Source organism: Mycetomoellerius zeteki, unplaced genomic scaffold, assembly GCF_001594055.1.
Source record: "Mycetomoellerius zeteki isolate Tzet28-1 unplaced genomic scaffold, Tzet1.0 scaffold135, whole genome shotgun sequence".
Taxonomy (NCBI): domain Eukaryota; kingdom Metazoa; phylum Arthropoda; class Insecta; order Hymenoptera; family Formicidae; genus Mycetomoellerius; species Mycetomoellerius zeteki.
In genome coordinates this window covers 2,266,774-2,293,456 of record NW_017256287.1, presented here as the reverse complement: position 1 = coordinate 2,293,456, position 26,683 = coordinate 2,266,774, and the positions used below count along the sequence as shown (strand labels likewise).

The window sequence follows — 26,683 nt, the reverse complement described above, 5'->3', positions numbered from 1 at the left end:
TATTAACAATCGCATTTCTTTTCACGTGTTTGTTGTCTCTTCCGAAGTCCATTAATTTTTATCTCGAGCGACAGAAAACGAAAAACTATGTAACAGGCGAAAAAGCAAGAAGTAAAAAGTGATAAAAAGCAAAAAACAGGAAACAAAGAGTACGTCGTCGATTAAGTTTAAGTCTAATTCTAAGAATTCTACGTTATTTCTTTATATAATCTATACTAGTCTGTAGTCTCCAATTTCGTAAGTACAGATTGTAGAGCTTTTGTATAAAGCAAATGTTGTCACGACTTGATAGCTCAAGTCATATTGAACTAAGAAATGGTAAAGATCTCTCAATTTAAAAAATTTTTATCGTTTTCTGAAATTCCAAGCTACAGACTCGTATAGATTAATGCGTATACTTCAATTTTGGAGAAGAATTTCCAAATTATAAAAGTATGCGATATTGTTCTACAAAAATTATTGAGTTCAATCTGATGTGAAATCGTATGTATGTCCTACTTTAGGATCCGTTAAAGGGATCCTGAAGTCGTCTGTTTTACCGATTTAGTAGGACTTACACACATACGATTTATCATTGACACATCACTACACACTACTAAATAAATCGCACGCACACGTACATACAAAAGACCTTGCACAATCCTTGTAAATGTTGGATTTCGATGGAAATTTGCTGAAAATTTGAAAAATTTGAAAAATATTGTAGATCTTGTTATCTTAATGAAAAGTCTTGCTTCATTATTTGCACATTTTTTCTATATGTATATTTTTAAATAAAAAGCTATAAAAATAATATTGACTTGAGGTTGGTAAACTGATTTTAGAGATTTAAATCGACACTGTGTTAAGTTAAAGCAAAATGTAATTGAATAGGAAACTCAATTGTCAATCCTGATTTAAATGATATGAAGCAACACGGTGTTGCCTTAAATCTTTAAAATCGGGTTATCAACCTCAAATCAATATCATCTTTACAGCTTTTTTTTTTAAAATATGCATAGAAAAAATGTACAAATAATGAAATAGGAATGCATCGTATTTGTTAAAAATAAAATGTTATATTAACCAGTTGTGAAAACGATGCTTTATAGAGATCAGTCAATTAGAAGGAGCCCATGGAGACTTTATCAGGACGACAAGATCTGCAACGTATCAAATTTTCAGCCAATTCCACCAAAATCCAATTTCTATAAGGGCGGGGTCTTTCTCTAATTAATCTTTCATATTAACTACATTAAGTATCTAAGCCTAATTCTAAGTATTCAACATTGTTTGTTCATGTAATCCCTACTCCATACCAAGATTGTTTTATACAAAACTTATGGAGTAAACTCGAATAACATAGCCATACGAGAAAGATAGTCATAGGCTTTTAGAATGACAACAATGTTCTATTTAGCAATTATTGAAGAAGTTACAATGGCCATCTTTTCCGTATAGTCATAATCCTAATTTACTCTATATAAAACAAATACAGTTGACCAGTTTGGACTACATTTCCGTTTATACTTTAATTGTGGTAAAAAATTTTTAAATCTGTATGTAAAGGCAGTTAGAAGAATACTTATTTGGAAAATAATCGGTAAAACAGACGACTTTAGGATTCCTTTAAGGTTGAAATTGGACTCTATTGAATACGCTTGAGCAATAATGAACGAGGCCACGGATATTTAGAGCGGCACGAGGCCACTCCTCGTGGTGGGATTACGAGCCATGTAAATATCCATGTCATGATCGGTCCAGTTATTTTCATCGTAGTTGTTGAGAGTGTGCGTGGAATCGGCTAGACTGTATCGGCTGCTAGGTCGCGGGGGATTTGACTCCAGATTGCGGTTACGCGATCGTGGTCGCTGCCGCCGGGCTGACGAGTGTGGAGGCAGGTGATTGCTGCTAAAGTTCGACCGCGACATCCGGTCCGAGGCGGCCGCCAGCGACTGGCGCGATTGTCGTAATTCTGAACAATTGCGAGAAACAGAATGCAGAAGATTAGGGGAATAAAGCTCGTGATAAATTTTACCGAACACATGTAGGTAACCAACCTGGTCTCGTGCTGACGAGATTGGAAGTTAACGCAGTGTTCGAAAAATACCGCGTGGAATTGTTGGAGAAGCTATGCTGAGATTGACCATCAGCGATCGATCGGGCAGATATTTTGCTGCTATAGTGTCCGGTCTGAGAACGCACGTCATCGATGCAAGATGCCCTGGTTATCGATCCTGAAATTCATTTCATTTTTATGTTACAAGATAAAAATAATATTTTTTTTATTTTTCTAAGTGTTTATCCTTCCAGTATTTTTACATATATTTTTCAAAGATAAAAATCTTTGGAAAGTTTTTTTTATCTTAAGACTCAACAGATACAACTAATGACTCATTTTAAGATTTTGAAATAAAATTACCTGGAGTATAAACAAGATGATAAACTTTATAGATGTCAAATATTATATATTATAAGCGATAAAAAGACAATAATTTACCTTGTCGATCAATAGAGAAAATCCTTGGCCGCGGAATGCTTCTGTTGCTGTAGGCCGACACCTGGTCCCACTCTTTCTGGGCGTTGTAGGCGTTTAGAGTGGCCATTGACGACAGAGGTCCGCCGGGGCTGGGTGTCGGACCCACATTCGAGCAACAATTGACCGGAAGACCGGCGATTGGACCGCCCATCTTTGTTTGATCGATGCTGTGCAAGGTATGCAGCTTACGAGCGCGGCGTCGATTCGCAACCACGAAGATAATCACCGCGACGATAATCGTGGCGCAGATAGCCGCGCTCGCGGCAATTGTGATCTTGTCCATGTTCGAGGTGGGCGAATTTTCCGTTCTGACCTCACGGCACTGGTTATGCGGCACATTTGCCGGTGTAATGTTGATTTCCTCCAGCGAGATTACGCAAACTACGATGCATTCCTACAATTGATTGATGTCATGTGAATTATCGAAATTTTTAATGTAAAGAACCCGAGTAGAAATTTGATCAGGACCTGAATAGGGGTCTGAATAGGTTCTGTGATAAGAACCTGATCTTTCGATCCTGTCAGGTTACTGTCGGAATATTGCGTTACATTCCTGATATAGTCCCTATTAGGATTAGGGATAACCTGCTAGGGACCTTAATCGCACCCTGATTCAATTTCTGCTCGGGAAATTTTTTTTGTAAAAGACATCTTTCTACCTGGGAAGGCACGTTCTTGATTCTGAATTCTCGTTCGCTAGCCTCGAGCGGTGGTGCTTGCTTGAAACTATTATCCCCGAACAGACGATAGATTACTCTGAAACCTAGAATGTTAGTTGCCTCCGTGTCCCAGTATATAATGACCGCGTTGTCCTGTCTCAGCACATCTTTTACAATGATGTCCTTCTCGTTCGATTTCGATTTATACAATGGCGAACCCAGGACCAACGGTGGTCTCGGCGGATGATGCTGTTGCACGTGTTCCTGTGGTTGTTTTGATGGCGACAATGTGGTCCTCACGACTACGACATTTCCAGTTCGCGCAGCAGTCGGTCGGGTTGTTGGAATGTAGGTCGAGGATGGTGCCGATGGTGTCGTTCTTCTCTGCTCGGTTGTTGACGACACTATCGCCGTGGTCGTAGGCTGTGTCGTGCTGGTGACTAGTTCAGTTGTAGAAATTGTGGATCGTACGGTCGGCAGATGGATACCAGTATCTCCAGCTACCGTCTCCGTCGGTTCTCTCGTATCTACGCTCTCCACCGTTCCGATTCCGATTATTTCCGACGGTCGTTCACAATTCATTTCTATAACAATTAAATTTTATTTTCTTATTATTCCAATATTGAATTTGAAATTCCTAAAACAGATTACTCTCTTATTCTAAGTAATTTTTTTTTTCAATTAACGCTAATATATTAAAGTTAAGAGAATTAATCTTGTTTGATTTCAGAAAAAATTAAATTTTCTAAGCTTGAGGAAATCTCGATGATCATAGGATTTACCTTCGGGATCGATATTATAAAAACTCTTTTCTTGCAATCGCTGAGGGCTGCCACAAAATTGTGGCTTGCGTTCACGACTGGTGACCTGTAGGTCTCGCGTCTTGATCCATTCAATGATCCACCGTAAGCGGCAATCGCAGACGAGGAATCGTCCGCCCAGACTTAGGCCGCGCAGGGTACCGTTCAGTTGGGCGAGTGCTTCTTCCGGGACCGTGGACAATGGGTTACCGTCGATCGCTAACAGCGTGATCGACGGGTTTCCTTGAAAGGCGTTGACCGGTAGTTCGGTGATTAGATTAAATCCAATATCCAACACCTAGAGGGAATCAATTTATTTCATAGAAAATAATGCGGCTTGATCAATCGTAAAAAAAAAATAGCCACTGTGAAATAGTCACTCGAGGAAAATCACATTAATTTATTAAGGAACTTAACAAGATATTTCGATAAAAATTAAGGTGAATAGTTGCACACGAAAAATTCTTTCAGAGTATTCATCCTTAAACTTGATAGCCTACTATTTTTTCTGTAATTTTTTATTACTTACTCTAAGGTCGTGGACGCTGTTGATAGCCGCCGTAGGGAAATCTGGAATGAGATTGTTCAACAGGCTGAGGGAGCTTAAAGTGTTTTTGATGCCGAAGAACGCATCTGGACCGATATTCTGGATTAGATTTCTCTCGAGGTTTAATCCTGTAAGGGAATCAAGATCCTCGAAAGCTTTGGTTCCGGATGTGCCGGGAAGTTCGCGTATGCTGTTCTGTGACAGATCAAGGAAGGCCAGAGTCTTCAATCCTCTGAGCGCTTCCGGCACTTTCTTCTGCCGCGTTCCTTTGAGATTGAGATTTTTCAGGGTTTTCTCCAAGCCACGAAACGATCCCGGAACGAGAGTGACCTCGTTGTCGGAAAGTTTCAACGTGATTAATTTGGTGCCAGCGAAGGCGTTGTCATTGACTTTGGTAATCTTATTCATCGAGAGATCGAGCACAGTGAGGTTCTTCAGGATTTTCAAGTTGATATCGGGAATTTCCGTGAGTTCATTATCTTTAAGATTCAAACTCTTTAGATGATTCTCCTGACCCTTGAAAGTCTCTGGTTCGATGCTCCTAATACGACACCCAGATAGCTGTATATTGTTGATCTTTAAAGTGGCAAACGTATTGTTCCTTAAGACACCGATTGTACTATTATTGATATAAAATAGATCGATCGGCGTTTTGATGGCGTAACGACGAATCGCCGACAGTAGTTGTTCATAATCGACAATATCGCACTGTACCGAGAGCTCGCCAGCTAGATTATAATCGCAGATGCATGAGCTATCGAGATCCACCGTATACTGCGACCACGGACAAACGGACGTCGTCGCTGCAACGACAAACGCTCCCGCTAGCAACAGCAACAACTTCTTTGGAATTTGCATGTCTGAAAATCAAGAAATAAAAACAACTTTAACAATAATAATAAAAAAGTTGCAGGCTTATTAAATTTCCTTTTGCAGGAAATAAATTGACAAATAGATGGTTAAGTTAATATAAAAAATTTTATAAAAAGTATAAATTGTAACGACAATTATTTTGTTTATAGAAAATGCGAAAGAATAAAACAAATAGAAAAAATGTAATATTTTGAATTTAATGTCGTTTTTCATATTACGTACTGTATTGTACAATGTACAAAAATATTTGCAGGATACAACAAAAAAAACTTATTGACTCCAAGATATGAAAAAGTAATAATGAAATTAGGAACGTAAATTCCGAAAATTAATAGAATAAACGTTGATATAACATTTTACAGAAGGTGATAATTTAATCGCTGTTACGCGAGTTGCACTCTGAGATTCTTCGAATATCGTGGATGTCATTGTTGTGTTGTAACTTAGGGAATGCATCATCTTATTGAGAAAGTGCCAATTCCTTTGGGCGCACGTGGGTACACGCGTGATTTCGAAACATATGTCGCAACGCTTATGCATTCTCGCAATTATGTCGCTTTTTATAATATGATGCCTTTCGCGCTTCCCTTCATGGACAGGTTGTTTCACGAACGCGAAATACCATCCGGCCTTTTCGTCAAACATTATTTTCGTACTCTACGACACTCGTCTCTTGCGGATATCAATGAAACGAAATGTGCGATTCGTTGTATAAATTGTCTTTTCTTTTTTTCAATTACGTTTTATTAACCTTGCGCCGCGCCGGTGAAAATTCATGGCATTTGTCGAAAAATCTTCCGCCTTCTTCTTAAGTACAGTCATAAAAATTCTTTCCTAAATTATATGTACGTACAATCATCAGATTGTGCAGAGTAGTTGAATTTCTTGAAAAGTACTGCGAGTTCGTTATGCCGTACATGGCTTTATTACGGTAACGACGAGAATGATCCATTTCTCTCCATATACAAGTGAATGTAATCATCCATTAAAGCGACGAATTTACCAAATGCGAACAATAATTACAAGACCGCGGGCGAAAACAGAGAAAGTGAAATCGTATTAAAATCAATATTAGGGAGACACTTAGGATGCATAATGCATAGGTTCTACTCGTTATTTAAGCGATCTTAATTTTTGTAAATTTGCTTTACAGTTAAATTTTTAATTGAAGTTTTATTATTCAAAATATAGAGTGCACAACGAAAATTATAGAATTAAAATTCACGGAAAGAACGATTTTGTTAAAATCTAAAAATTTAGCTAATGTAAGTAGAGATCTCAAAATAATTTTGTTGGATCAAAAATAATTCCGTAACAATCAAAATAATTATGTAGGAATCTCAAGCATGATAAGTAATGCTGTAAAAAGTTTTGACATTCTACTAATCAGTTTGAGCGTCCTACATAATTATTTTAATAGTCCAATAAAATTATTTTCAGATCTGTATATATTATCTAAATTTTTATATATTTGGTCAAACCTTTCCGTGAAACAAGTTTTACGATTTCATTTGTAATAGCAGCTTTTTTCGCGTATCTCTGTTCTCGATTTTTGGACTCGAGATTTGGACAAACAACATTTTTGACAAGTGAATCTTCATTGTGACGAACGGTAAATTTTTATTGAGACAGGTAACGTCAGCTGGAATAGCTGATCATGATCGAAACCCGCAGGAATTCGTGCACCGTAAGGTGTGTGGCTATCGATAGCGAGATCGAGCCGAGGACACGTATCACGCGTAACACTCCGGCCGTTGACTCGTAACGGGTTCAATCTATGGGCTCGGGTTTGTTCAACGAGGCGTTCTCGAGCGTTGGTCACGTTTGACTTTTCTCCACGGTGATTTTCTACGGTTATTAGTTATCTCACAAATGCATAATATCGCCATAAGTGACCTAATGATTTTCTAATAGCGACACTTCTTTGATTTACTTACTATTTAATTTTTTAAATTTATGCTATCCTTGATTTTTTTCTAATAAAGCTAAAATACTTCAAATTTCCTATAATAATCTTAAAAAAAAGGATAAAGAAAAAGAAATATTATGTATTGTATGTTTAGATATAATATTCAGTTTGCGACTCTTGATTCTTCGCAAGAGCGTTGATTTTTCCTATACCGAAGATTGATTTTTTTCTTCGCATACAATTCTTAGCAGGTCGATGCACCACGCATGTATTATACGCGCATACACGATAATGACTGTTAGATTATTACATGGTTGCGCCGCATTTCTGTTTCAACACTGCAGCATCGCGGCCAGACTTTCGAGTTTTTCCCGGTCTCACGTTGCCCGCGTTTACACGCCATGAATTCTCATAAACGCACATCTTGCATTCTGTGCGTGATTGCAGTAGTAGGGGAGACCGGAGCTTGTTGGCATAATTTTTACAATTTCGGTATTAGACAATTAATTAAACAATTAATTATAATGATTAAAATGTATTGGTATGATAGAATCTTTCTCCATATATTTTCATGTCTGAAATGATTCTATACACTGTATAGTTTGTTTATAATAAGTGAAGTACGAACTTACTGCATTGTAAACAATTTGCTTCGATAAATGGGGTAAATTGATACATATCAGTATATCACAGTGTAAAATTGTCTCTACTTGATAAACTTTATATTAAATTAATCAAAATGTAATAGAAATAAAAAAAGAGATAATAGATATACCTATATTCGTTAGTAACGATTGTAAGTTATTTTGTAATAATCAAATAACAAAACATTATTACAGAAAAACAAATATAAATTAATTTAGTTTTAATTTATTTTAATACTAAATATAAAGCGTTTTGTTACAATGCGAGAGAATGAAAAAAATAAATTTTTTAAATTCTTCATTATCATTTCTTGGTCCAATATGACGTCTAAAGCTATCAACATCATGACAGTATTTGCTTGATATGAAAGCTTTGCAATCTGTACTTACGAAATTGTAATTCACAGATCTCAGTAGTTGAACAAACAACCTTCGAGTTCTTAGAATTACACTTACAATTAAACACCTAATTCGATACGAAAATACGTTACGAAAATTTATACGTAACATATATTTATACGTGTGATATTAATGTAGTATGTAATAATAACGATGTGTTAATGACACATAAATCATATGTGTGTAAGTCCTATTGAGTCGATAAAATAGACTTTAGAATCCCTTTAATTGCTGAAACAATTGGAGAACTTAGAGAGAGGAATATCCTTTTCGAGAATAATCGAAAAAGTTTCTGTATGTCAAGGCCGATAATATTGCGAAAGACAACACGGGTGGCGTTCAAAAGAATATTAATGAAGGACGAAGTGAATGTAATGAATATTGAGGAATCTTCTGCGATATATTCCCACATGAATAAAATGTTTACGAAGTGATTCTCTCAAAGATTTTAATTATTATCGTTTGTAAATTTTTTTTTTCCTTTTTTTACGCTGTGTCAAGAAAGTTTAGTCTAAGTTCATGGAACTATTTAGCTCAGTTTTAATTGCACGAGTTATTTAGGTTTGCGAGTAATTAGTGAATAGATTTCTTCATTTCACGGAATCGTCTTCCGACTGCGTTTGTATAAATGCGTGCAACAATTATGGCCAGGCGTAAAAATCTGGGAAAACGGCTCACCTTTCACATTTTTCGCACTTGCCGTGGCAACATCTCGGCGATCAACTTCCGGATTAAAAAGAGCTCGTGGCAGTGGAGTCACCTAGATCGCAAGTGTGTTGCTATAATGTACATTCTCGATCTCGGCGAGGTCGACGAAAGGAATATTACGAACCTTTCACTCACGATCTGATTATTTCCGCGCAAATACGTAAACGTGCTCTTTTCCGATAGACGCGGATATCGTGCCATTTAAACGCTTTTTTCGTTCGTCCCAAGAAAAAAAACTGGCGAGCCTGCCTGGGAAAATATTATGAGAAATACGCGTGTAAATAGTCTAAAACATCATTATATTTATGCGAGCGTAAAACAGGAAATGCTTGGAGCTTAAATACCGAAAGGATTAACTTATGCAAAAATAAGCAGCACCTCTACAAAAGCTATTGTGCCTTGGTAGGATATGAATGCTCTTCATTATAAGAAGGATATATCCTGTATAATAATCACGAATTTTAATAATTAAAATTATAAATTGTGAAATTGTAAATTATGTATGTTTGTCGTTAGGATTAGAAATGATTTCAGCGAATGATTTATTCAAGTTTCTTCGCTCTGACATCATACATCCTGTCTCTTAAATAATCTTAACGTTCTCATAAAATTGACTCGATAACTTCATTGAGCCTTTTATTAATTCAAATAATCAACAAATAAATTCTTTTTTATTCATGATATTTACTCTATGCCTTATCACAAAATATTTATATTATTATATAATTTATATTTTTAAGATATATATATTTATATATTATTTTTATACATATGTGATCATACGTGATTAAAAGCTGCTAATTAAAATTAAAATTTTAATTTTAATTTTAATTAGCAGCTTTTAATCACGTATGGTCAACAATCAGAATCATACGCTTGTAATATTTGCTTTCTGGAATGATTTCGCGGTAGTAAAGAATTTTCAGAGCGCAATGGGCGATTTGGGTCTTCTTAGCGACTAGGAGAAAAAAAGAGGAAAAATAGGTACTGAGAATGCGCGGAAGTGAGCAATGAATTAATTAAACTAGCCATCGTTACGGCGCCGGAACACTTGTTAATGGGAACAGATTGCTTCGTCGTGTACTAAATCATTAATTGTAATGCGCGTGGCCCGTTATTGATTATTACTCGCCATCATGAACGATTTGCATGAAGAGTTTATTCTGACGTGCATAATATATTATGGAACATTGAAAAACGATCTCACTGAGTTTCCGGACAAATCTAATCTTATTATTTAGAAAAAAAAGTATGTAATTAACTGAAGACTATCCTTGTTAATTTTATTAATTTTATAGAAATTCTATTTTAATTACTAAATTTTTAAATTATTGGAATATATTTTTAAGTTAATTTAATAATACGTACGCTGCGTGAGATGCGCTGTTTCTTAATATTAAGAGAGATAATCTTGGGAACATCGCTTAATTATAACAGTCAAACCGCTAAAATAATTAACTCGTAATGAACGCAATTATAGTACCTCCATCACTGTAGCGATCGATGATTGGTACGTTGACGTTACCAGAGTATGACTGAACGATCATCTTTTTCTTCCTGATGCTAGTGACTTATACATCAATGATGATCGTACATACGGAAATGCTTTGATATTTATCAATTATAATTAAATGGCAATTTAAGACCTTAATCGCATATTTTCTTAAATTAAACCGAAAAAGTTTTTCGTCCGTTGAGAAAGTTATTGAGAGAATACGCGATTAAGTTCGTAGACTTTTATATAAGTTTTTTTTTTTAAATTGATGAATTAATACACGGAGAGAGCGGTTTTGCTGAAATGTCTAAAAATTTAGCTAGATATAGATCTGAAAATAATTTTGTTGGACTATAAAAATAATTATGTAAAACGCTCGAACTAGTTGCTCGAATATCGAAACTTTATGCAACATTCGTTATGCTTGAATTTCTTATATAATTATTTTGATAATCTAATAAAATTATTTCTGAATCTATCTATATTTTTAGATATTTCAGCAAAATCATTTTTTTCGTGTACTTCTCATAAATATATATGATAATAATAAAATAAATTTTTACGTTAGAGATCACAATTTTTTTTCCCGTGCAGTTGTATCATAAAGATATACGAAGTATCGTATTATAAGTACGCTCGATAGTATTCTGGAAAGATGGAAGAGTTGCTGATCGCGTGCGTGAACACGTTTATCAGACTGTGACAATGCGAGATTACCGGCGGCATCTAAACCTCGTCAAAGACCTTGACTGTGCTAAATCAATTCGTTGTCAATCTGACAGGATTCTGAACAAATCAAACAGTTCACGATATTAATTTTAAAATAAATATCGTATGAGATTCGAAATTAAAAAATTGTTTTCAAATTCTGTTGTGTGCAACAGAAAAATGCAAGTATTATCAGTTGATCTTGACTAACTGAAGTAATTTACATCAAAGTACTTTACATCAAAATATATTTCTTAAGAAATACGGTAAAATGATTGACCTGTCTTGTGAAAGTATGCTGTGTTCAATGATATACCTTCGAATTCAAATGATTAATTTGAGCTTTAATGGATTATATTTTCCTAAATGACGATGCTTCCTCTTTGTGCGACAGCACAATTACTCATTGAGCGAAAAAATTCGCGCCTACTCCTAGAAAATCTGTCATCCTGTCGTCCGATCGTCGGCTATGTTATGACATTTTTAGATAAGATTAATCGGCCGATTGAATAACCTTTCACCGAAGAATACGACCGATAACGAGAAATCGCCATCCACGGTGAAATGTGTCGTGCATGAATGTCGTGGATTGACGAGGACGAACGACGTCCTCGATTACCGTGTCGACTTATGTCAAAGATTGAATAGTTGAATTCAGTTAACTTAACATCGGTTGTGAAATTTAAACTTTTAATTATATATATATTTCATATTAACAGTAATAATTATTATTTACTATTAATATGAGGGATATTTAGCTTATTTCAGTTGAAAAATTTCATATTTATAATATTTAGAATTTTAGCAATATAATTTTTATTAATTATTTTAATTATATGTGTAACTTAATTAATTGTAATAATTACAAATCTGTATTCGATCGACTACAGATGGACTACCTACACGTGGAAAAGAATCTGTTCACGAAGCATATGTTGGTGTGCACTGATCACACTCGAAGATTTTTTCGCAACTGCTCGCAACTTGTTACTAATACATACATTTCTTCCCGGCCGATTAGCGATTCTGGATCGGTATGGTTTTTCGTAAACCGGCATTTTCAGATGGCACGTGTAAATGCGTGCAAGGCACACGTGCAACGGCCACATGCACCTATATACTCGCTGGAATGGAATCCGATCCTTTCACTTTCGTTCTCTTTCGGCTTTCCGTTTCTGCCACTCTCCATCCCTCTCCCTCTTTCTAGCTCTCTTTCTGGTCTTCTTTATCTCTTCATTCTGTACGACAGATACTTTATTATCCGAGATTCATTATGCGAGCTCCAAATTATACGGAATATTCTTCTTCTTTTTCTGATAATGACACTTGACCCCTTTGTTAGAGATCTATTTAGCCAGTAACATAGATATATATATATATATATATATATATAACTTGCCGATGTTAAAGTGGACATAGTCCTTTGAATGCAAAATGAATGTATATTTGTATGTGTATGTAATATGTAATTGTACGTAAGTGTCCGCAATGTGCTGAGCTCGAATCCGTTGAAACACTACATCCAAAGAATTGTACGAATTAATCTTTCTTGTGGGGCAGATTAGAATATTGCATTATAGTGATTAAAGGCTAGTGAACGCTCCTGTTCAATGTTTAGCTCACGATCCATGATAGGTTCTCACGATTAATATTTGTAATTTTTCCTTACTCCGGACAATATACTTAACATTTTTTCTAAAATGAAAGATATATATCTCTCCTAACTGCGAACAATTGCGATCTGCAATTTAACTTTTTTTCTCTTTCATGTAAAGTGAAAAAAATTAATCATATACCGGTCTATATTTATGCAAATAAATAACATTAAAAATATTATTTATAACTTTCTATTGTTTCTAGGTCTTATAGAAGATGACATGAATAATAATTATTTAAACAAAATATGATTAAGATTCTCTATAATTAATTAAAAACAATAATAAGAAAATAGGACAAGGAATAAACACTGTAAATCGTGTGCTCGGAGTTTAATCGATAATGCATCTGTCTGCGATTATTTTAATTTCCTCGTTGAAGACGATTAAAAAATTAACTAAAACGTACGTCTTATCATTGAAATAAGAAATTGTCAAAATGGTTCGATTTATAATAAAATTTTAATTATCTAACAAAACATGAATAACGTTTCATTGCAATAATGCATTTAATGATCTATTTTTTTAAATTGGTTCACTTTCTCAAATTATTTTCTTATTTCTTAATTAGGGATAAGTTATATGATTCTAACATTGAGATTTGAAATGTGCATTTAAAGAAACCAGTTTTATCATATTTTCTATAAAATTATTTCATTCTTTCTTAATTGAGATTTTTTAATTCAAATAAATTCTAACTGAGTGCAGGAAATGAGAAGAGTAAGAAAGTGCGTAAAGCGAAATCGATTTTAAGAGTCGCACTAACTACTACACGTTATCGCGGAATCGCATTAAATTAAGCAAATACGGTGAAAGTGTGCCTACTTTACATCTGCTCTAATTTAGATTGTTGCAATCGTCTGTAAATACATTGAACTTGTTTCTCTCGCATCATGCGTCTTGTCTCGCGAAAGGAGAAAGTGTTCGCGTTTTTTTTACCTGTAAATAAATGCGTAGAATGATATCATCCTTATGCATTGTGATCATTCCATAATAATAGATGAGCTAAACATTTTTTTTCTGTAGAAAATAATATCCGAAATGATGCTTCTATAAATCGTTCTTTTAGAAACATTAATTAAAGTTAACTGAGAGATCTAATCTTTTATCTCTTTAAATTTACTTGGAGGACGTTGAAATTAAATAATTGTGTTCTAAGAAATATTCAGCCGATAATGTAAAACTCAAGATTATAATATAACTGTATGCGTGTATAATGTAAATATGAGTTCGTGCATATATAATTTTCTTGAATAGAATAATCGTTGTTTACGATCGACATTTACAAGAAGACATATCCTTCGTTGACTTAAAAACTTCGCGAGCTTCTAATTGTATAGAATCCTGTTAATGGCATTTCATGCCTTCTGCTATGTCTTCCTTCGTGATTTTCCATTATTTATGCATTTTACAAGCATACACAATAAGCCGCAAGATTACTTGTTGTTTCAATCCGCGAAACGAGATGTCCACTTCAAAGATCTAACAATGAGAGAGTCGCTCTCAGACAGCAAAACACTCCAGCAAATCTATTTATCTGTTTATGTCTAATCCATCTAACATCTATTCACATTTAATAGGATATTTTAACTTGAAACCAGTCGACAGTTCCCACAAATAGCATTCGATGAGAATAAAAACTAACATATGAAAAGGTAATGAAATCACACAAAGATATGAAATGACACAAGGTAACGTTAATTAAGGATTAACTGGGATTGCCGGTGCAATTTATCTTGGATGCAACACACGTCGTTGGATCCAGTTTTGAAAGAAGATCCGCGGGAGCTTATCCTCGCGGTCTTCCTCGTGCTTCCTTGCAGCATTTTTATGTAGCTCATGCACTCTACCGCGGCTGCTTTACGACCCGCCGAACTTTCCATATGCCTGTAACGGTCCACGCTACCAGTCGGCACAGTATGCCAACCGACTATCTAAGTACTGTTACCTGCTCCATCTCGCAGGACACGCATATATGCGGCCAACGGACCGGCGAACAACGAGGAGCTCCCTCGAGCGAATCACGTTGCGATTATAACGCATGCCATTCTTCATCAATGACACTCCGCGTTAGTTAAGGTTAATCGGTCGCTTGACAACAACCCTGTTGAATCCAACAGATTTGTATTAAATCCAAAATATGTGCCTAGAGTATACATATAATACTATATCGAACATTTCGTTAAGTATAATTTAATGCAAAATTTAAATTCTTCTACTTCTTATACTAGAACTGTCGAGGGTGCCATTTTGACTCCGTTAATCATTTTAATTTTTTTTCCTACTTTATAGAAAAATAAGATCTCTGGACCAAATAATACCCATATAATTTATTTTATTATTTTTAAATTCCTATTTATGGAAATATTGAAATGAACTGAGTGAGAATAGAATTTTTATTTCATTCACTCACAAAAATAAAATATATCTTCTGTATAGAATATTTGTAAACGAAAAAAAAATTTTTTAAGCTCTCATTGGGCCTTATTACATGCATATGAAAATAGTAAGGCCCAAATAAAAAATTAATTAAAAATAAAAAAATTAAACGTTCTTTAACTTTCTAAATCAGTTTTAAAATTATTATTATTAATCATAAAAAAGAAATACTTTGGGCTTTACTCTACTCTTAAGCATCACAATTACCTTAAATTTGGTTTGTAATTAATCTTTTAAATTTAGAAATTTCTAGCAATTTGAATGCAATTTTAATTTCTTAAAAGTTAGCAGCATTGAAAATCATTCTCTGGCGCAAGCCTCACACATAATAAATGAATAACAATCACATAACAATAATCACATAAATGGGTCTTATTAAATAAGAGTTCATTGTTTCTAATAAAAAAATATACTTATTAAAAAAAATTTATATTGGAAACGACATGAGTCTCCACAATGAACAGTGCTTTCTTTTGTCTTTAACGTCTCAATTATACTTATCACGGCGAAAGCTTTCAATTTTTACACATCTTGAATGCGTTGTCAGCGGACAATTAAGGAATTATCCGTTTCAGTTTCGCTTTCATAAATCCTTAATATTCTATATAGGCGTGGTGTTATTCGCTCACCGACGATTAAGCAGCGAGTTAAGAAGCGATCTTAAATCTTTCTTGTCGCGCGTTTTCCTCGCTTTGCGCAAATTAGCAACAAATTCGTCGTTACTGACACATCTCATTTGCTAAGATACGAATCGTGGCCATAGTGGAATTAAGTGTTGTGTTGCGCATAATATGGCGACCAATAAAAAAATCGGTTTTAAGTGTTATATCGGTCTTAAATACCAAATATACTTTTTAATACTTTTTAAATACTTTTTTTAAGTTTATTACGATATGTCAAATATAAAAATAAAAAATTGAAAAAAATATATAATTGAATCATTGAACGTTAGCTGCATTTAGGATCGAAATGCGCAAACGAAATGCGCCATTACTTTATTACTAGGCATTTTAGGGAATACAACACCGCTATCTCTTCTCCGAGTGTAAAAAGAGCGAACGGCTTTTATAAAAAGAGCGAACGGCTCTCGAAATCGTGGCTGATCATTGTCGACCGTGACGATTAACATTTCACGGCCTCCAGCTCGGAAGAAAGCAAAGCGTCACGATTTTTTTTTTCATCAACTGTTGTTCCGCGCATAAAAAGCGAAGACATACCGGCGAAGAAATTATTCCAGATTGTTCTAGACGATTCTCAATACTAGCCACATGGCTAGCCAATATTGATAGATTATAATTTATGTTTCTAAGCTATAGAAAATAATCATTAAGAAATTTACGCTTTAAGTAGATAAATTTTTTTCTTGAGACTTGATAAAATCTAAAAAAAAAGCCATAATATATAAATAAAAATTATAAGTATTGAACTGAAGAGAGATCTTTAGAGAAATATATTCTCTCTTGCGCTATTTCCAATTCTGGAAGATTCTTTAATAATTTCTTCTTTAATAAATTATTTAATAAATTATTTAATAAATTAGGAGATGATTTCTTCTTTGCAAAGAGAGAGAGAGAGAGAGAGAGAGAGAGAGAGAGATGTTGAGGTATAAAGTTATAAATAATTAATTAACGCTGCTCATAGTGACAAATTAAAAACAGTCCTTATTTTTATTTACAACTATTACTCTAAGTGAATTGTCTTAGTGTATCTCAGTACGAAAACGACAATTTCATTATTGCAGTGAAATACGTTATATAGTTTTGTTAAAGCTGCTCAGTAAGACATATCTGTTTAATCTATCGATCATCGTACTCCAATGATCATTGCGTTAATGGCCGGTTGCACACGATTGACGCTCGCTTTTCTTTCTCGAGAATGTCCTGATCTACCTCGATCTTTATGTTCCCTTTTCACGCGTTTTTCCTCGTAATCGTTGAATCGCAAAAATCGAAAAGAATAGATTCGATTGACTCTCTCGCTTTTGCGCATTGTCAAAATCTGGAATATTTTTCTAGTACTGCGTCTTGACCTTCGATCGACAAATTAGGATATGAGAATAGTAAGCTTGATCTTGTTATTATTCCATCTGTTGGCATGAAAAAAGAAAGAGATTGTATATCAGCATATAATATTATTACGAAGATATAGCGACAAAAAATAAGTAAAACTTATGAAAATATATATATATATGTAGCTTGTAGATATGATGCTGTGTCACGAAAATTAATGAATCAGTGACACTTTTATAATTTTTTGATGTTTCAAATTTTATTAAAAATATAAAATATTGATTCGCATATTGTAGTACGATAATAAAATTATATTTATGAAAATGCAGCACACCCGTCACTACTTAATTTTGCATTTATAGTGTAAATGTCACGATTGTCTATCCAATTACGTTTATAAAGACGTAATGCTGTAAATGCTATTTTTAATTCATTATTCTATGGTAGGCTTTCGTAAGATACGAGAAATACCTTGAGACACGACAGAATGATGTTCGCGCGTTGCGTTTCTCAAGCGCTACTTAATTTCATAATGCCAAAACTCTAAGTATGTATAGACTATAATTAAGTATGTATAGACACACATGCGGCTTCGATGTCAAGAACAGTGACACATAAATGGGGATCCATTGGGAGGGGGGGGAAGATATTCAAAATATCTTCAAACAATGTTCCGTCTAAATATAATGATTCCATATGAGAATCAGGCATTGTCGTCACAAAAGATGGAATGTCGAAATCTTCGGGAGACATTCTGAACGATGATGTTTCAGAGCGAGAAAAAGAGAGAGCACTTGCTCATTATATTTAGACGGAACATTGTTTGAAGATATTTTGAATAACTGATTAACAGTCGATAACCCCGAATCTACAATAGGGTTTTAAGCCTTAAATCATAATAAATGGGCGAATCACGGTCGATTATTCCCCTCGGATTTGACCATAATTGGTCAATTTCTTACGGCTTAAGTCTTAAAACACCTATTGTAGATCCGGACTTGTAATGTCAACAACGAATGAATATTAATAGCGAATATTGGTTACGTTCAGTAGACTCAACAGTTGAACGCTCGCTGCTATTGATGTATTCTTCTAGATCTAAAATTCTGATTGGATGATTTAAAAGAATACACCAATAACAGCGAGCATTAACTCAACTGTTGAATCCGCTGAATGCGCTCATTAAGAAGCTGCTGTATTTTGAATGACAAAATATGTATGATGAAATTATTGGCTCACATTTTTATTTAAAATACTTTATTTGGAACCAGCAAGGAATCTTGCATATAAAATTTTGGAATTTTATCTAATATTTTTGAATTTAGAAATGTTTGTGAGCATATTCGTATTATACAAATTACATTTATATCATCTTTTTTTGGCAAATCAAACTGAAAATTATTAGTTAAATAACATACAATACAGAATAATTAAAGGTTTGATGATCAAAATATTTGGTAACCACGAATGTTCAGAACCAATTTGCTAAAATGTCTATAGACACATCAATTTTTTTAAAGTGCTGAGAAATGTTACATATTCTAAAAATATTTATTCTAAAAGAAAGCGCTTTATGTTTCAGAAAGACGAACAATGCGTAACTTGCGATTTCTTTGTGTAACAATGATGTAGCTTGCAAAACGACTAGCTACTCTCTGCTTCTATTTTCCTACTAACCCCATGTAAATCTACCGGAAGATAAATACGCCTTTCGCACACCTTGTCAGTTTCGTGGAAAAGAATTCGTCCGCCGAATTACACCGGATTATGCGACGTTTTATTTTATGCCACGGGCTGTGAGAATTGTCGCACAATACCGGACCCGAGGGGGTAGCCTGACCGACACAATAACAAAGAAACATGAATTAGCCCATCGTACGGTTAATTACTAACTTCATCCGCTGCCGACACAATCGTCCGTTCGCGTAGAACTGTGAACCAGAACGCGACGCGAGGCGTCGAGTTTGCCTCTAGTCATTCACCAGGCATTGAAATCTCCAAAGCGTGCATTATGCGTTATATAAACATTATTGAACATCTCTTTTAATTTTAATTTTTTTATTTGGGCAACATTTATCCCCGACAATAATTTTGCATTTTTTCAATTTTTAACATCCTTATCATATACTTTGTATTTAAATTTTATTTAAAATTCTGTTGATACAAGTTAATCTCGAGAGATATGAGGTTTATTCGCTAAATTGGGTTTCGAGAGTATAATCAGGAGAAATTATGACGTCAGGTGAACTTTCGATCAATCGATTCGTGAGCGGAACAGTTATTGGGCGGCAAGTGCCTCGACGATGCCTGCGACGGAAGTTAAGAAGCTGTTCCGGAAATGAGAGCTACGGCGTTAACTTGGTTTCTCTCGGTCTCTAGGATGTGGGATAGGTCGCGCTAGGTCATATTCTCTTTCTTCAAAGATAAGAAATAATCTTGATGATGACAATCTGTGCGGTCCTCGACAATTTTTCTCGACATTTCATCGCGTACATCAATGATTTTATTTTCAAAACAAAAAAGTTTAGGTGAAATGAAAAATAAATATAAAGATTGGATGAGATGACCGGTGATTACTATCTAGAATACAATGAAATTGTAATGCTATGCAACATTGAGACAATTAAGTAGTTTCCAGTGGAACTTTACGTCGTTCTCTGCTGTTCCTTTCTCTGAAAAAAATCTCTATGAATCCTATGAGAGCTTTTTGCGTTAAACAATTTTGCTCTTTGTAATTTTCTTCAAAACGAATTCGACTACGATACGATATCGTGTCGTGCATCGGTGCACGTGCCTTTCTAAAACGCAAACTCGATCGCAGGCGGTTTGCAGCTGTTCGAAGGGTTTCTTGAATAAAATACACACGTAGGTAAAATACACGTAAACTGCAATAGAAAAGCCGTTGGCTCTTGCTACGCAATCGTAAAGCGTAGCAAAACGTGCGTTCGTTCATATCACATATAGCATTACAGAACTACCGATTTTCTAACTTTAAAATAAATACATATATTAACTAATTTAACTAGGAATCATTTAGCTATATGTCTACATCAGATTTTTCTTCCGTAATATCGCAAAATCGAGATATCGCAACATTCTTGGAAATTGATTTTAATATGATTATAGTTCCTATGTATAATATCGTATAAACAATTTCAAAATAGTATGGCAGTTTTTTTAGATGCATTTTCGAAGATCTTTTACAGTGATTGTAGTATCGAACATTTTTATCTAATATCTGATATATTACTATTATTTATATAAGAGTGAATGTTAATTAGAATATTTAACTTAATTGAATCGTTGTTAATATCACGATCGAAGTATCATGATAAGACATGAAGAGAAGCTGTCGCGTTATTTAAGTGCATATTTTAACATTTAAATGATAGACACGAACAATGACGCTTATGAATTGCAATTAGCCCAAAAGATCAGTGTGTTTCATTAAAAAAACGATAAAATGTAAATTGACGTCTATTATCGCAATGATGACAAGTGTTTCCTTTTAACGATTACCGTTTTCAGCTACAATACTAAACTTTATATTTTTATTTGAAAGTATTTTATGTAATTCTATTCTACATTTTATAAATGATCAAAATTAGCGTATATTTATATGTTTAATTATATTCTAAAAATAAGTTCTTTAATTGTTTGATAATTTAAATTATCTTGAATCATATAATATAATATAATTATTTATTTAATTTATTTTTTAATTATGTTAACATAATTATACACTGAGAGAACACTGTTTTTTTAATATTTATTTTATTTATGAGAAACGACGGATAAAAGGCATTTTACTACTGTGAACAATTTAATTAATAAACTAGACTATAATGCCTTAACCAAGTGTGACAATCGTGGCAACTGGAAATGCAAGTATAATGAAACAGGAATGATGTAGGAATCGAGGCAGGAGAGCATCATGGTTCGATAGTCACGGCTCGAGGACAAACGGACCACTATACACCATTGCCATGCTCGTCGGTCGGTTCTCGAGTAAATCTCAGCAATTTCTCCATAATGGTTGCCAGACTGGACGTCATTATCATACGCCCTGATTTTTCTCGTCAGACCGACCGTGACGATGAACATTGCTTGCCTTCGTATGCGATCCTAAAAGTCGCTCGGTGTATTGAACCTGGCAAGCTTCCGCGAAAATTTAAACATTCAGCCGTTTAACATGTGAAAGTATTGAGACATTTCGATAAATGTTTCCCGCGAAAAGTAATTTTCGTAAATAACTCGTGGTTATATCTTCCGCGAACATTTTGCGGAAGAGAATACATGCAAATGTGGAGCAAAGAGTGATCGATTCTTGATAGTTTTCTTGAATATATCGTATAGTTTGCGTATTTTGTGAATTTCATATATATCTTTTACGTTATATAAAGTATTCCTTTAAAGTTATAATCAATTAATAATAAATTTAATATTTACACGCACACATATATATTGCACTTTTAAATTTTCAAGCACTGTAATTATTTTAAATTTAATTGAACATCTTATTTTGCAATAATTAATTGCATTTTAATTTAATTAACTGCTCCTTAAAATATTTAATAAAAGTAATTGACTTAATACTTTGTTGTTTTAATATACAGGGGGGGGGATGTTTCCCAAACCTGTTACCACAGTTTTTGAGATACTTCTGATCGACTGACAACAAAATGTTCTAATAACAATTTGTTGGTTTCTAATAATGATCTTACTGCTTTAGATTGATTCTCGACGACAGATTTGTAGATGTTATAAGTATTAATTGAATTATCTTGAAATCGAGTAATTAAAATGATACATAATGCTAGATCGAATTTGTCTTTTTATATACTACAACAATATGGAAAAAATATTGGTTTCATTTAAAAAAATATATAATTTGAATTTAATTTTTTGTTAAAAAAATAAACAAATTTTAATTTTTTTACATAATATTAATTGAATTAATTCCTTATCAGAATTCAATAAACTTTTGTTAAAAACATTTTATTACCAATTCATCGAATTGGAAATATCTTGAAAATTATAACAATCGATTTGAGGAACACTTTGTATATACGAAATGACTTTAAAAATTGCAAAGACAAATATTAACCGTGGATTTTTTAAAACACTGCTAATTATCCAAACAGTATTATCGAAAAGACTGTTACATATTTTCATCGTATATAGTATGTATTTCACCGCGATTTGTTATTATATTAAAAAATATAAAAATATATTTCCCGATCCACTTATGCAATGTTTACGTAATGTTATTACTCGCGCAGAACGATCGACCAACATACTTGATAATTTAGCAATACCACATAGAACATATGCAATTTGTAAGAAATGCTATCCAATTTTTCCTAGTTTTATTGCTTCTTCGTCCTTTTATTCCATATAAATTTCACACTTTCCATTCTTCTCTCGATATCGCTTCTGAAGATTCAGGTTCGTGATATCGTTCCCGATTACTTGGTCGACCGATCGAGCGGAAATAAAAACACGAAGAAGCTCTTCTCTTTTAGATCCAAATCGATTTATTCGTTTTATGAGATAAACTATTTAAAGTATTTCGATAATATCATGATCTTTGATAAACCTATACATTACTCTCAATGTTGAAAAATTCCAAGCATTCCTCATAATTTCATAAAAGGTTCAATACCTTATCACATCTGCCTATAAATTCCACTGTCGGCTTCTCGATTTGTCACAACATATCGTAATTTTAGTTAGTGATCTCAATGTTGAAAAATTATGATTGATAATTCATTGTTCGTCCATAATTTCGAGCTTGTTTTTGCAACGTCTTTAAGCGCTAAATATGTATAAATATTCAATCGAAAGATATACATATCCAAGAGAATTGATAAAAAGCTATCAAGTTAAGCAAGAAATTTGAATCAAATAAGAAATATCTTTGCCATTTTATTAATATTTTATATAAGGCATTGTATATACTACCTAATATTATTTCTTTATATAATTTTTATGTATGAGTAATTAGACAGTATAATTGATATAAAGTACATATTTTCCAATATATATACAGAGTGGTCCACTTATCTTGAAGACTTACCTTGAATATTTCACTTTTTATGATACGAAAAAATGTTTCATATAAAAGTGGAATGATTTCGAGATGTATTTTGGTCACGTTGTATTGTTTTAAGTGAAGGCGCCATATTAACTATGAAGGTCATCTCCAGTTTTCTAGATGCAATTATATGATTTTTTTACATGATATGATTCCTAATTATTCTACATGTAAAAGTATTAAAATATAGAAATATCATAAAAATCAATAGTTTTTGAATTATATTTTATACTTTATTGTAATATATATTAACACGAAATATTAAATATCTCGTATTTTTTCTTTATCATACTCCTTAATACTTTTATGCACAGAATAATGAGCTAAACCAATTGATGTAAAGAAAACGCATAGTTACTTATTAAAAAAATTATGTACCTAATTGCATTAATTCTAAAATATATAACTTTTAAATAAGCAACTATGAATTTTCTTTACACACTTTGATTCACCTCGCATTATTCTGTGCATGAAAGTATCAAGGAATGATTATCAAAAAATGAATAATTCACGAGATATTTAATATTTTATATGTTAATATATGCCAGAATAAAGTATAAAATAACTCGAAAACTATTGATTTTTCCATATCTCTATCTTAATATTTTTGTAGAATAATTAGAAGAATCATGTTATTTAAAAAATCATATTATGTAAAAGTAGAGGAATCACGTAATAAAATCATATAATTATAGCTAAAAAAATAGAATTGACTTTCGTATATATATAGTGCCTCTCTACCTACAAAAAAAACCTAACCAAAATAACTTCCTCTCGAAACCGTTCCTTTTATCTAAAACATTTTTTTAGTATCATCAAGAATAAATGAAATATTCAAGGTTTTCAAATCAAGTGGACTACCCTGTGTATGTACATATGTATATATGTGGATCATTTTTGTAAAAAAAAAAAACTTTTATATCTCTCCAATAATGCCATTTGAGTAAACGAATTTGTTCTTTAAAAATCTTCAATTTTGGGCCTTGTATAAAAAAAATTAAACGCAGGATGAGAACTTTTCGAGCAGAGCGCAAACACGCAAACTATTCGGTATCTTGTCTGGTTACTGATTTACGTCGTATATCTATAGTGCGGTTCAAGGTCGGACGGTGTACGTTGAAGACGATAGCTGTAAGATACGCACGTAGGTGCATTAACCCTTCGAAGAGTCCGCGACGCGATGCGCTGCTATAGTTTCGTGAAGAATAGTATAACGCTTATAAAAGAGCAAGCCGAACGTTTAATTCTTTAGCTAGGAACCAAAAGAAAATAAATCTAATATTCTAAGTTGTTGTATTAGAGACTTTTTAGGAAAGTATCTTTTTACAAATATAAAAAAAAACTGAAATTATGTCACAGTAATGTAAACATTTTAGCGTTTTTAATTTCATTAGTACTTTAGATATTATTTTTAGATCAGATCAACGTTGAACTGCACAGTGAGGAATTAAAATACACCGCTCATTTATATCGCGAATTTTCTAAGCTCATTATTAGTCACGTAACGGTATTATTAGTTCACGGTACCAGCAGAATTATTCCTCGACTATCTCGAGACCAAATAAACCTGTATCCGAGAAGCGAGACGATTAAGTCCGAAAACCAAATTTTTCATAGGAGACTTACAAAAATTCAGATAAGTACACTCGCGTCAAGCGCGGATACATTTAACATATTAAAACTTATGCGTCTATGTACTTAAAACGTTAATACTTACTTATATTCTTCTCTACGAACGAGCAATCTGGGCCATGATGCCGAGGAAGAAATTCGGCCGCACCTCACTGAGAATTCACCTGGCTACCGCACGTAAACGCAACACTCGTACGAGCAAGCGAACGTTCCTTTCGCGGATCGTAGGCGTAACCGGAATGCACAAAATGCGGTTGAAATCGCGTCTTACGAGTTGGTCATGTCCTGCAGAAAGGACGAGAAAAGCGGAAAGAAAGAAAACGGAAATCCGTTTCTACACTTCGAGTCGGTGGACCTTCGAATTGCACGGACGCGAACGTGGAAGGTTGCTCCGGCTTCTCTTGACCGTTAGCTTGATCGTCGCATCGCGGTCTTAAAGTCGACTGCAAGAATCAAGCGGCACGGCTATGTCCGTCCTCGGCCCCCGTAGAAATCCTGTCTCGTGCCAGCACCGTGACAGCCGGTGGTAGGGCGGCCGAGTCTTCGGCGGTAGGCCTTCCCTGCAGGCCGGATAAGATGTAAGCGTCTTGACGAGGTTTGCCGCTGGCGGAAAAACCTTGTCGAAGGCGGAGTTGACCCTTGACGGCGGTCTTGCTGCGTCCAAGTATCTGAGTATCCTTCAATCCAACCATGTGTAAATCATTCTATGCCCAAGAATACTCTGTAAAATATATCATAATTAATTCACAATATATATATATAGAAATATTATATATATACTACTATATATATAAGAATTATATATGTAATTGTTCTATTATAAAATTGTGTCTTAACCGATGAAAACCACACAAAACTACGCAAGTATTTAGGCATCCTTAATTCCAATCGTTTACCAAAGCTGTTTTATTAATAGTCTTAATTTGTGTTTCAACAAAATAATCTCAATTTTGAATCTCTATACAGTTTTATATTTATTTCATATTTTATTCTGATTGTATTCAGGGCAGAGAAAAGAAGAAATTATTATATATATATTATTATTATTATTAAGTAAATACGATTTTAAAATTTCTTTTTTTTTTTCATGAAATGACATTTAATTTTTTGAAGTAAAAAATATTTGAAATTTTTTATTAGTATACGAAGTGTCGAATTGTTTAAATCTAACCGAACGTATAAATATATCTCCCCGCGTTTTCTTTTAGGCTTGCAATAAAATGTTTTGAAGGGAATGAGCACTCTTCTCTTGTCGTTCACCTGTTGCTTTCTAGTTATCGTGTCGTCAAGTCAGCTATATGCGACAAGATTTTGTAAGCGTATGGCGTATGTTCCAATGGCCGATACAATTGTGTCTTCAATTTCGCATGCGCTGCTGTTGCTCTGTAGTCCGATTTTCCATTTATAAGATTTGATAAATCGATATAACGTCCGATTGAATCTTGATCTTTTAAAAAAGATGCTTCATAGATGGATGCGTCATATAAAAATGAGATAAGTACAATCGAAAAGAATTTTAAAATTAAATAATTTTTATCTTTGGAAAAAAGAGTTTAAGAAACTATTGGATTTACGTTTTTTATTTTTAACT

At 33.7% G+C, this 26,683-nt stretch overlaps 2 protein-coding genes across 2 annotated transcripts in view; one reads left to right on the top strand and one right to left on the bottom strand.

Annotated features, from left to right (window-relative positions):
- Positions 1-26,683, top strand: part of Rab3GAP1 (RAB3 GTPase activating protein subunit 1) — a 34,897-nt gene that overhangs the window by 3,767 nt on the left and 4,447 nt on the right. The gene's annotated exons all lie outside the window — the stretch shown is intronic.
- Positions 1,491-25,558, bottom strand: haf (leucine-rich repeat and fibronectin type-III domain-containing protein hattifattener). The gene is made up of 7 exons (XM_018462062.1): positions 25,178-25,558; positions 4,507-5,384; positions 3,960-4,275; positions 3,178-3,761; positions 2,480-2,912; positions 2,040-2,216; positions 1,491-1,954 (listed from the first exon to the last, which is right to left on the bottom strand). Exons 2-7 carry the CDS (start codon positions 5,380-5,382, stop codon positions 1,671-1,673), a joined length of 2,670 nt encoding a protein of 889 aa, XP_018317564.1. The 5' UTR covers positions 5,383-5,384; positions 25,178-25,558; the 3' UTR covers positions 1,491-1,670.